The 13,358-nt window shown below is 47.2% G+C and overlaps 1 protein-coding gene across 1 annotated transcript in view; it reads right to left on the bottom strand.

The window, feature by feature from the left end:
- Positions 1 to 5,817, bottom strand: part of SUSD4 (sushi domain containing 4) — a 72,388-nt gene extending 66,571 nt beyond the window's left edge. The window contains exon 1 of the mRNA XM_058420100.1: positions 5,697 to 5,817. Within this exon, the coding sequence (XP_058276083.1) occupies positions 5,697 to 5,817 (121 nt within the window). The remainder of the gene's footprint in view (positions 1 to 5,696) is intronic.
- Between the last annotated feature and the right edge of the window lie 7,541 nt (positions 5,818 to 13,358).

Here is a 13,358-nt window from a genome sequence, read left to right as displayed (position 1 = left end):
CCTTCAGTCTCTTAACATGTTAACAAACCAGATTTTTCCACTTAGTGAATCAAATTGTACACACTACACAATTTCATCCCTCAAGCTCATTTTCTGACTAAGCAAGCTCACCAGTAAGTGTAGCCCAGCCTTCATTCACATTTGCACCAGAACACAACAAACATGAATTCAGGCCACACTTTGTTGTCCTTTTCCTGTCTAAAACCTCATGAAAATGCACAGCACAAGTGCAAGGTTTCCTACTTCTAATAATGTCGGGGGGGGTTATATAAATAAATGAACTGCAATCAGAGTTAGACAATATTTGGAAAAAGGAGGTGAGTACATGATCAATGCTGTAGGAAAAAATCTATAAGAATCTGTAAAAGTTAAAAACGATAGCATTTTCCTAATTCTGGTAAGAATATTTCATTATTAAACTCCACAAATACCAACAACAAAAATCATGAATAGTAAAAAATCTACTTATAAACTGATGAAGCTCAGTTTATCCTTTGCTAAAATTCCTATTTCTCAATCCGATAACATTTTCTTTGGGAGGTTCTCCAACTCCCTCATAACACGCCCACGAAACACATCGTTTATCTACTTTACAGATGAGAAAATCAAGCAAAGCATAATTAATTGATTCTCCAAAAGTTGTAATCATCCCTCATACAGAGATCAAAGATATTCTATTGCAATCCTGGGAGTAAGGGAGCAAAGCAGAGAAGCAGAAGTTAACCTCGGTCTCCAAATGACAGCACATCAGTGATAAAGCTCCTTCTTGCAGAGTGCTAAGGAACTGATTTAAGATTAATCTATCAAATATGCCCACCTCTCAAGGCTGTAGGCAGATGGATGTGCCACTAAGACAAATGATGAACTGCCATCCTCTGATGTCACCGGCTTTGCCACTTGCAATCAGAACAGCATCGGAACAGTGCTTAACTGCTGAGAACAGAGGTTGCGTGAGTGCATCTGGGACTGAAATCCTGTCACGGTGGGAAAAATCTTTTCCTTCCAAAACACTGAGCTTCTCCAATAAGCTGCAAGTTAAAAACAATCCTACAAAATAACTGGTGATTTCATCAAATGTACGGGGAACTTGAAGCTGAAATGTCTATTTTGCTTGACAAGCAAAGCAGACACACTGAGAGGGAGACAGTAAAATACATTAACTGTAGACTTAGTGAGAGGGTATCAGAAAAGACTCAGAGGTTTCATAAAACCTCCTTCGTAATTCCAAAATCACATGCAAGGCCATTATGGCAAATCTCTGGCTGGCTTTTCTTGCCAGAAACAACTGCAGGTTACCAAAAGGTCAGCCCTATCACAGGCCTGCATCATCAGCGTACATCAAAAACTTTTATCACCCCAGGAAAACAAGTCTGCCATCCTCAGAAACCTGAGGGATGTGTTTTTGAGGGCCACTACATCCAAAGTCAATGGTTAGTTACCATAACCACGGCATAGCTAAAATTTCAATCAAATGCAATACAATCACAGGGCAGTAACAATTCAGCCTTGGCCTAGAGAAAGAAGCTCACCACTATTCTTCATGGAATCACTAAAATCCCGTATATTCGAAGGTTTCACAACATGCCCGATTTCTTTGCCATCGTGCACGATGCACTTCCCAGCTTAAAAGCACTACTGATGTGCAGGGATTTTGCCAGCAGAACGTGCAACCAGGGAAACACCACAAATTGATTACAATGCCAATAAAAAGCTTTTTTTGCCGTGGGAGCTACGGGGAACCGGAAGCTGAATGCAACCCAGCATCATCATATAACAACAACAAAGGAACCCGGGATGTCAGAGCAGGAGCAGAGCTCCAAGGCACAGGATATTCCTCAGCTCTGTTCAGTGCTAGTGGGGTGCATTCCACAGGGAAGTGGTTCCAGGAGAGCAAGCTCACGGTCTGCAATCCAGAAAGTGTGACAAAAACTTAAGAAAAGTTCAGAGAAACTGGAGCCATCAGGCTTTGGAGGAACTGGAGTGTGCATTTCTGCAGCGGAACATCGAAGAGATGAAACAGACCATGCAAGACAGACAGAACATTGACCCTGCTTGAGGCCAGGAGGCAAGACAAGGCCATGGCCCTCTCCAAACCTCTGGTGATCTGGGCTGCAGCCCTGAGACTCCCTGATGGGCCCAGCAGAAGACACTGCAGAGGTCACCCAACTGACCCATGGCAACAAAGCAGACACATGCCCGAGTCACATCTGGGTACAAGACCACATAACAAACCTCAAAAACAGAAGCTTATTGAACTTTTTTTCTCCCTCTCCTTTTAGGTTTTGCCATCCTCCACTATTTTAGTACAGTTGCAGGAATTTGAAATATATTTTAAAATGTATTGTCACAGCTATTATCCCCATACTGCAGTTTTCACAGTGAACTCAGTACAATACCTTAAAACTCCAGAGTAAGTTGTCATCGGTTCCATCCATTATGCATTTCATTTCTCCTCATACCGGCCTTCCCAGCCTGCTCCTGCTTTGTGGTTTTTTTTTGTTATTTTGGGGTTTTGTTGTTGTTGTTGTTTGTTTTGGGGTGTTTTTTTGGTGTGTGGTTTGTTGTTTTTTGGGGTTTGTTTTTTTTTGTCCCTCCTGATGAGAAGCAGCTGAGGGAGCTGGGGTGGCTCAGCCTGGAGAAAACGGGGCTGAGGGGGGACCTCATCACTCTCTACAACCACCTGAAAGGAGGGTGTAGCCGGGGGGGGACAGCCGCCTCTCCCAGCAGAGGACAGGAGGAAATGGCCTCAGGTTGCACCAGAGGAGGTTTACGTTGGATATCAGAAAAAAAATTCTTCACCAAAAGGGTGGTCAAGCATTGGAACAGGCTGCCCAGGGAGATGGTTGAGTCAGCCACCCCTGGGGTATTTAAAAGATGCGTGGATGTGGCACTTGGGGCCATGGTTTAGTGGTGGGCTTGGCAGTGCTGGGTTAATAACTGGGCTCAATCACTTTAAAGTCTTTTCCAACCTAAAGGATTCTGTAAACAAAAATGATTAGATGAAAGCCACAGGCTGAAGTGTGAGAGATACACTTTATCCTCGGTATCAGCAGAGTTTTAAATACATCAGGGACAAAGGAGGGATATTGATGGCTGAAAGGTTTGCTCACTTGAGTTCACTTCTACAGCAAATTTTTTCGCTAGATTCACTTTTGCGAAAGTCAAAGTGTAATAAACAAAGTTATTCTCGGTAGGGTTATTGACAAGAAAAAAAGAGTTATAAGTAGTATTGATTTGGGGTGAAATGGTAGAACGTGACAATCAATAGAGCTTAGTCAGATATAAAATAGAAGGAGTCACACAAGTCATGACAGGATTATTACAGGAGACAAATCCTGGTATCAGCCAAGGAAGGGAAGAAGCTCTAAATGGGATCCAAAATATAAGCTGTGGATTGCTTTCTAGAAAAAATAACCCTAAATTATTCATTTTAATGTTTTAATATGTGAGGTAGCTTTTATTTCAGCATATTGTCAGTGCTGTTTTTCTAAAGCTTTAGAAACAAATTCTTTCCACCTCCATAGTATTTTCATTAAATGTCATCAAAGCTCTTTTCAAATCTCTGAGAGAAGTATGATTATCCTTATTTAACAGATAATGAGAAGATAGAAAGAGACTGGAGCTACATTTTCCAAACCAGTCAGTAATGCTGCGTGCCTTGTGTCCAAATACACAAATCCATAAAATGAGAGTCCTACAGAAAAGAAATATTCAAAGGTCCCGGGAAATCACAACTTTGGTCAACGGCTGCTTACAAGTTCCCGAACTCTGGGTCACAGGCTGGGGAGCCGAAAAGCTGAGCCCTCATAGCAAACACAGCAAGCTATGTAAGCACAGTGAGCTCGCTCACAGATACAACAGACGCTAAAATAGGAGGGATGCTAATTCACAGTCCTCTGTTCTAATTACAAAGCTCATTATTTTCACCACTCGAATGACTCAGGGTGAGAGAAACCCAACAACCATATATTCTACCACATGAAAGGACTGTACGTTTGCTGGGATTTATACACTGCCTACCTTCTGAGCACAACCACACTGGAGAATAATAGCAGTAATCAGAATAGCAATGAAGGTTTTTCACTGGTGATTATGCCCGTGCACAATCGTTCAGTGCGTTGCCTTTTCCTAGACTCTGGACGCAAAAAAAAAAAACCCCATATTATTGAAAGATGCTAAAACGACTTACAAATGAAATTCGATACAGAATTAGTTACACTACTGAGGTGAAAGGCAGGGGCGTTAATAACGATCAGCGCCGCACAGCAATTTATTGCAGGCTGCGATGGAAACTGTTCCATTCCAGGGAGATATAAACCGTACTTTGAAGAACCTCTTGCACTAATCCACTAAATAAGTGCTGACAATCAAACTGTGGGATATGCAGAGCCTCAGGGAGGAGGGGGCCTTGGAACAGCTTCATTTTTATGAATGAAGCCGTAAGAAGAGGTTAGAGAAGGACAGGAGCACGCACAACTCCAATCCCGAGAAAAACACAGGACAGGCTGAGTAGCACCACCACATTGAAACATGAGCTGCCCAGGAAATCAAGGGTTACATCACTGCAAGATTTTTTTTTTTTTTTTTTTTTAAGCCATTGATTTCTGAAGAGGGACATGTAGTCACTGCAACAGTTTAAAAGCTTTTTTAGCTGGAATCACATTTGCAGTCACGAGATTTCTATTGGAGAATGGCATTATCATCTCCAAAGAGAAAAACTAGGACTGAATCACATCAGGAGGAGGATGGACAAGATGACCTTTTGAAGTCCTCTTCAGCAGTATTCCAGTAAGTCCATATTCAGTGACAGAAAACACATCTGCACTGGAGCTGTTGGGGCTTAGGCATTCAAGTTGGAAAATTTTGGCGTAAGTCTTTGGCACGAGAAGAAGCCCAAGCAATTTTTATATTGGGCTCTGTCTGCCATTAGTGATGCGATTCAATCATAAAATGGCTTATTCCCCCAACACAAATATATAATACCATGCCGGAGCAGGAATGTGAAGCTGCTCTCATTGTCACAGCTAAGTTCATTTTACAGCAAAGCAGTTTACTTTAAGACTTTTCCAGTAATCCAAGTCTAATTATGGAATCAATTTAAAACAATTTTGTAATTAAAAGTACCTGCTGAAAATATCTCACAGGTTCAGTAATTTAAATGATAGTGTTAAAAAGGTAATTAAAATTAAAAAGGCCAAACGAGGCTGGGTCGCTCCTCCACTAGGAGAGTGCTGAAGGACGTTGCATTTGCAAACCCGGATCGCCGGCTTCCTCCCCACATTCCCGCTTTCCCCAGCTGCATGGGGATTTCGCGCTAAGAGTCATCCAAGAGATGTCTGAGCGGACCGCGGCGGGGCAAGGCTTTTTTCTTTTCTTTTTTTTCTATTTTTCTTTTTTTCCTTTAAATTCAAAAAATCTCGCTGTTTCAAAATGAAGCCGTACTTACAGAGAGCCAGCGCTCCCTAGCCGGGGCCGGGGTGAGGCTCCCTCCTGCCGGGGGTCCCCACGCGGGGTGCCAAAGGCTGCGCGCCCCCGCGGCGGGCACGGGAGGGGCCGGGGGGCGCCGGGGGGGAACTTTCCCCGCCGCCCCCGGCTCGGGGCTGCGGGGGCGGCCGGGGATGGGGTGGCGCGGGCCGGGGCCGGGGCCGGGCGGAGGAGGGGACCGGGGACGGGGCCGGGGCCCCTCACTCACTCACCGCCCGCCGCCGGCCCCGGGCCGAGGCTCAGCGCCAGCTGCAGCCACAGCGCCGCGGCCAGCGCCCGCCGCCGCGCCGCCGGGAGGGCACCGCCGCCGCTCGCCCGCTTCCCATGACACATCTTCTGCCCGCCAAAGGCATCCGGTTCGCCGCCACCTGCAACGAGAGAGCCGCTCCGCCTCGCCGCTGCCCGGGGCTCCGCGCCGGCTCCGCGGGTCGCCCCCGCGCCGCCCCCCGCCAGCCCCGGGACGCGCTCCCGCCCGCCCCCGCCGCCCTCCCGGCCCCGCGGCTCCCCCGGCCGTGCCCCCCCCCGCTCCCCCCCCCGCCGCTACCTGCGGGGGCCGCCCCGCCGGAGCCGGCGGTACCCTCCGCGGCTGCTGCCGCCCGCCTCCGCCGCTGCGGCTCGGCAGCCTGCCGGGGCCGGGCGGAGCGCACACGCACACACTCATACAGCCGCACACACGCGCGCTCGCAGGCGCACGCAGGGACGCGCAGCCCGCCGCCGGCCGGCCCTACCTGGCGGCGGGGCAGCGGCAGCCGCAGCGCGCACCTGCCCGGCCCGCCCGGCCGGCGCGGAGCGGAGCGGAGCCGAGGCGCGGGGAGCCGAGCGCGGCGGGAGCGCGGGCGGCCCCGGCGCGCCGAGCACGCATGGCAGCCGCGGGCACGGCCGCGCCGCCGCTCCGCGCTCACCCTCCCGGGCAGCCCGGCCCGGAGGGGAACCCCCTGCCCCGCGCCCCGGGCCGCCCCGACACCGCCGAGGGTAGGGCGAGGCGAAGTTAGGGCTTCGCTCCCGGTAGTTTCTGCTCGTTTTCACCTCAAACGGGGTTTCGCGGTGCGCGGCTCTGACGGAGCATCTTTGGAATGCCCTGTGCTTCGTCACGTAGGCAGAACGCTAGATACGAGGCACGGTTTAGCAGCGCTGATGGCAGCGCCGCATCTTTCGCGGTTTGGGGAAGTGGGAAGGCGTATTCCTGAGCGCTCTCGCCCATCAGCTGCCATCGGGGAAAGGCAGGACGCCTGGGCCTGCCGGCTGGAGCAATTTGCTGGTAGGAATTAGCATGCGGCTATATTTAGTGAATCTGTGAAATTCACAGCCGCGAGTCACTCAGAGACACGGTCTCGTGGCTCCAGCAGCCGTGGTAGCTCTGTGCTTCCTGGTGCCATTCCCAGTGTGCTGTTAGGGGTATTGCCCCTTTGCCCACGCCTAGGCATTGCAGCTTCCCTCGCTCAGAGGTAGCAGAGGGTGTCCTCTACCTGAGGAGGACTCTCCTAAGCAGATTAAGGTGTTTGGCACACTCCTGGGACACAACAAGGAGAAGAAAACCAGGGACAAGGGAAGACACATTTGTAGTGAAACGTACCAATGCTCAGTACAAATACAGACCCAAAGGTACGTGGGATAATATTAACAGCATGTGGACATAGCACATCCTGATGCTTCAAAGTTAATAGTAAAAACTGGTAAAGTTGAAGTCCTTTTCAAGTGTCTCAGCTACCTGATGCTGTCTCCTCCAAGTTAAAACTTCAGGCTCTTCAGGAGAGATTTTAGTTCAAATCGTGTATCAGTTCAAAGGCCAGCATAAGAGGCATAGTTCTTCATCTCCTCTGGAGAAAATGGGCATCTCACAGCGAAATGCAGGTACTCTGCTAAGAATGGGGAAGTATGTGGCCAATTTTCAGCTAAGAGAGTGTATTATCTCTGAAATACCTTTGCTTCTCCTTTTAAACAGGAAAATTTGGAAACTCTAGAGCACTTTCACCAAGCATTGTTTCCTGATCAGGTCAGTTTTCGTGTCCCCAGCCAGCCCAAAGAGGGAGTTCAGGTCGGTGATAGCCCTGGTAAGCCGTGCAAACACAGCGCAGGCACAGTTATGTGACAGAGGTCTTCCTCAGAGGAAATAAGCCACTGAGTACTACAGTGGCAGGACAGAGCAATAGTGCAGCAATTCCTATTATCTGTAACAAGAGGATCTTTATGTTACCAGTTTGGTGGCCTTTGTTTTTAAAATCAAAATAGCAAAAGGTGATGTCCCGAGCAATCTGAAGCTATTCGTGTTCTCCATCGAATAAAATGTGAAATGCTGGGTGCAATGTCTACTTTCAGTGTGGATGGAGCACCCAGATACCTCTGAGGAGGAAGAGGCAAGTGAACTAATGTCTGTCAGTGTTGAAAGGTACTACTTAACCCTTGTTCTGCCATTTACTCCTGTCCCCACGTGTGCAGCTGCACCTCTGACACCATTCAGCCTAGGGAAGGACAACTGAGTGCTCCAGGCACCTGTCAGCCACCCCACGTGAATGGGAGCACCACTGCTGCAAACAGCACCAGGAAATCAAGGTTTTCTTGTTCAGCAGTTCTTCTTCAAAATCTTAATGATCTGTAAAAATTCACCTCTTGCTGAGCAGGGCACGTGTGTGCAAGGTGGTGGCAGTGGCTGAGGGGGCTGGGGGCAACCCCGGCCACAGAGAGGCAGAGGGGAAGGAGCTGCTTCGCTTTGGCTTGGTCTTTGTTTCTGGAAGGGATGGATGTATTGCCTGAAGGGCTACAACCACTCTGTGACCAGATCTGACATCTATAATCAATTTTAGTGCATTCTCCTGAGCTGAAGTGAGGCCAGAGCGGTGATCAGCAGGCTGGACCCGAAGCTCTGAGCCGCTGTTGCATAGCACAGACTGTAAAACACAGGAGGATTTATCCCCTGGTTATCCCACCCAGATGTCATGATTACTGTACCTTCCTACACTTGGCTGCCCCTTCATCATTTTTTTAAAGCAAGTTACAGATGAGTCTCAAACCTGTGGGGTATAACCCTGAATTGCCTCTGGTGGAGATAAACTCTCCCTGGTGTTGGTGCAGACAGGCTGAAAACAAGTCTGAGAGATTAAGTGACTTTTTTTTTTTTTTTTTTTTTTTTTTTTTTTTTTTTTGCTTCATGCGTACTCACAAAGCTGCTTCTATCTCCCTGCACCGCTGCTGCAGCTAAAAATGCCACCCTTCAGAAGGAAGGTGAAAAGTCCCAGTGCTCCTCTGCATCCTCCAGACTCAGGTTCCTGTTATTTGGGCCCAGGAATATCGAGGTGGTGGTGGGAATGGGGGAGATCACATCTTCCTCGTGGCAGGTTGTGGGTGCTGCCATGTGGTGAGAGGCGTTCCTGGCCAGCTTGGGTCCCCTTGGAGGGAGAGGCTTCAGCTCTGCTCCAGCTGGTGCACACAGTCAGCTCCTGGCTGCTTCTAGCAAGTGCCGGGTGGGCATCCCAGCCAGACTCTGGCTGGCTGTGGGCTTACAGCTCATCTTCCCCTGGGGATTTGTGATCGCCTTCATGAATAAACAATTGTGTGTATAACTCCTACAGTTGCAGGATTTTAGTTTTGTCTTGCCGTGCACTTTCACCTGCTCCATTCTCTTATTTTTGTCTTCTCACGTGCCCTCTTGCAGTTGATTTTCTTATTCTGAGGTCTGTACTGGATAAAAAGCTAGATTGGAAAAATCAGGTAAATGCATCCAACCCAAAAATGGCCCCTCACTCCAAGCTGAGTGACAAGAGCAGCAACCTTGACTCTGCCCAGGACTAGGAATATGAAGGCCATGCCCACCTTACACAGCATTTGGCCCTGAGTCCTGGATAAAATGTAATAATTTTCTCTCTGTGTCGAGAAGTAGGGACTCTCTTTCAAAGCATCCAAGGCAAGGTGAGAGTCTGTGGCATCACCGGTCCAAGTGGTGCCCTTGCAACGTGAACCTGTGTTGCACAGCTGCCGCCATGGCACATGAAAGTGTTTGAGAGTGCTCAAAAACCAGGCCAAAAGTGGGACAGGAGCAGCCAGATCTGCTGTAGTCTCATTCACACAGCTCATTGGGAAGATGTCTGGACTAAATTATTTCCAGAACTGCCAACAGGTTTTGTTTCAAAGGGAACAAATTCATTCACTCAATTAGGAAAAAAAACCCAAAACCACACCACCAAAGAGAGAGAGAGAGAGCTAGAAAATGAGCTCACCCAGTCCTCCACCATCCTGATGGGAAGGGGAGGAGAGCTGTGGAAAAAAAAAGAGAAGAAACTCATGGGCTGAGATCAGAACGGTTTAATAATTGAGATGAGAACAGTTTAATAATTGAAACAGTACAATATAGTAAGAATACTAATGATAATATTAATTAGAATGAGAAAGATGGACAGAGAGAGAGAGAAATAAGCCCCAAGAGAAACAAGTGATGCACAACACAGTTGCCCACTACCCTCTGACTGATGCCCAGCAATGATTGGTCCCTCCTGGCCAATTCCCCCCAGTTTATGTCCTGATCATGACTCTTTATGGTGTGGAATATCCTTTTGGCCAGTTCAGGTCAGCTGTCATGGGTGTGCTCCCTCATGGCTTCTTGTGCAGCTCCTCGCTGGCAGAGTATGGGAAACAGAAAAGTAGAGTAAGCACTTCTCAGCAACAACTAAAACATCAGTGTATTGTCAACACTGTTCTCATACTGAACCCAAAACACAGCACTTACCACCCCCTAAGAAGAAAATCAGCTCTATCCCAGCCAAAACCAGGACACTGTGGTGAGAGTCAGCTGGAAAGGAGGCTTTGCAGTCCAAATTCTTGGGTTCCTAACACCCTGGTTGGCCTCAGTGCATGCATGAGTGGTCATGCACATCTTTAATTTCCTAGCAAAATGTAACCCAAAATACTGGGTATTGGATTAAGTGTTTGGGGGTTTCAATTATCACATTAAGTTATTCCTTCTCCATGTTTTACCTGCTCAAAAGCAAGGCCAGAAGGAATTGTCCTGGTGATGAGGCTGTCTGTAGGTGAGTCTCATCCCTAAACTGGACTCCGGAAAGGGTGAAAAGGAAGTGGTGAGGGTTGTAGCTGAGGGTGAAGAGGGAATTTATCTGTGGCAGTATGGGACTGTAAAAAAAAAAGAGCCCAGGGCATGTCAGTGGCAGTTGAACGAGTAAAGGGGTGGTCAGTCCATGGGGAAAAGAACAGCTTAACACAGAAGACTGCAATTAATTATTTTAAAATATAAAACGGCAATGACTGGCAGTGAGATTTGGCTGCAGAACATCAAACCAGACTGTGAGTACGTATTGTTGCTGAACATCCTCCAGACCTCCTGGCCACAGACCAGCTTGCATTTCATCAGCCACAAGGAAGAGCTGTTGCCTTGAGCTCACAGGTATTTATTGGCATAAACACAAATCTGCACACCAAATTAAGGAAAAGAGCTCAAGCATCATCTAACAAGATGCAGGGAGTTGCTAAAGGGAGTTCTGGATGCCTTGGAATGCACAAAACTATTCAGAGCTAAGATTCATAATGACCTTGTTGTGTCCTTATGAAAGATAATAGCCTGAGATATGCTGTATTACTTGTACTCTTAACAGGCTCAAGCTTTCGAGCATTTTCAAGTAAAAACTCATTTGCTGAACTCGCTTATATATCAGATAAGGCATTCAGTCACTTCCTTCATACCTGGAATACACTGTATTTCCCTTTGAACTTAGAAATATTAATGAGCTGATATTTCACAAAAATAAGGTGTGCATGGGTGACCTGGGGAGCTGCCCATTATTAAACCAAGTAAGAATAAATAGATGCTTTACAAAGAAAGGTTTTATCTTCTTAGATGTTAGTGGTGATGTCTTACTGTCAATATTCAGGAATTAACGAATTCCTGAGCGCTTTCCAATCTATTGCTCTGGCCCCCAAAAGGGTACTCCTGGAGACCCCCCTCTTCATGACACTGCCTTTGCTTGATTCTGCAGGAGACTGCCCCCCTACACGTCTCTGGGAAGATTTGCACTGGAAAGCTTGATTTCATCATTTCTCTCCATCCATGTCTGAAAAGGCCAGCTCCCTCACCTACCTCAGCCTAAAGAGGGTGATTGCTGGACACGCAGCAATTGCAGAGATTGCAGGAAAGCAATTATTCTAAACAGGATACTTTAAGGTGATTGCTTATAAGAGAGGCTTCCCTCATAAATGGGCTTTCAAAAACAGGTAAGCCATTAGGAGGATAATTATTTTGATGAATTCTGAACCACTAACAGTTATGATGGCTCAAGAAAAGCAGCCCTAAAATTGTAGAGTCCTGATTCTGCAGATGCTAAATAGTGCTGGCTCCTTTAAAATCCTAACAAATTCAAAGGAGAGGTGAAGGCATTAATTTTCTCACAAAGTCGGGATTCAAGAAGAACCTTTCTCTTCCCTAAACATAATCAGTCTTGTTTGAAGGGAGCAGGGGGCACCCTCAAGAAAATGACAGGAATATGAAAGAAGAATTCTTTTTCCTTCACTGAGCCTTTAGTACTGACAGCCATAAACTCACATCTGGGACCAATACACAAATATTAATAACCAGCCATCAGTGTAGTTGTACCAATTAGTGCTAATTACATTTCATTAGAAAAACTGGCAGTGTAGGGAGGATGGAGTTTGAACTACTTTTTTTGTTTCCTGCTGACCTACATGACTAATGAAAAGTTTTAGTTAACAGAAAACCACGCTTTATTTTTATTTCCATCAACATAGTTTAGAGGACATCACAGAATTAAACAATACCTGGCTAATTGGAGAACTGGGCCAAATCACACTTACTGGGAGGCCAAACCTTCAGCTGAACACACGGAGATTTTTGTGCTCTTCTGATTACAGCCAAATTGAACTTGCCACTAGTCCTGCGACTCCATTTGGCCCTTGCTTTCCAGTAAACAGTAATTTAGAGCAGAAGAATGTAAAATGAAACAATTCCAGGAGCTGAAACAATTTAAATTATGAGTGCTTTTCATTTCATCCCCCAGACCAGAGGAGGCTTGAAAACAAAATGCAGTATGTAGTGTTTGATTTGCAGCACCATTCTAAGCCCTGAATGGTGTTCATCACCCTTAAGTATAAACTCATGATGAATTTCCCTCTGCCCACAGCACACTTGGCTGTGTTCATTTCCTCTGCATTACGATACCCGAAGTTCTGCGTAAGAGGACCCCGGCGTCTTTCACGTCCAGCTTACGAGTTCATTACTCACAGGTCTGTTTAAATTAAGGTGCTCAGCCCCATCCATTTGCCCTCTGGAAAAGTTCCCAAATCGCGCTTTCTGACCTTTCCATCAGTCCGGCAGAAGCAGAGCTGAGTGCCACGGTGCCACTGGGGCGGGCAGCGCAGCCCCTGGCACAGGGACAGCAAGACACCAATTCCTGCCCACCACTGCCTGAACTTACAGCTACAAGCAAGTCCCTCAGACTCAGCTCCCCCAAAAGGCACCTATGTTCAAAATTGCAGCCTCCAGACCCCAGCTCAGCTGCAGTTTTAGTCAAAGGCACTTCCCTATCCCTTAGCAAAAATTCCCAGGAGTTTGTGGTTGCGTTCCAGGCTGTGGGAGCAGGGATCTGGTGGCTTGTTTGGTAGGGTTGTACCTCTCTGTGCTGGATTCACAGAAGCTTTCACAACGCTTCTGATAAGCAAAATGTCTTTCAAACCAGAAGGGATGTGCCTTCCTTTGCCCAAACAAAGAAGTCGAGCTTTCCACTCAGGTACAGAAGAAATTGGCCTCCACACTGCTCTTGGATTCTGGCCCTTGGTTCTCATGTCTCTGCAGAGTTGGTGTAGACAGAGTGTGTTTGCTTAGAAGCATTTAACTAAGCCATGTAGAAAAGTAAAGAATT

Source organism: Hirundo rustica, chromosome 3, assembly GCF_015227805.2.
Source record: "Hirundo rustica isolate bHirRus1 chromosome 3, bHirRus1.pri.v3, whole genome shotgun sequence".
NCBI lineage: Eukaryota > Metazoa > Chordata > Aves > Passeriformes > Hirundinidae > Hirundo > Hirundo rustica.
Note: the sequence above shows the minus strand (reverse complement) of the source record. Positions and strands in the feature narration are given on the sequence as shown.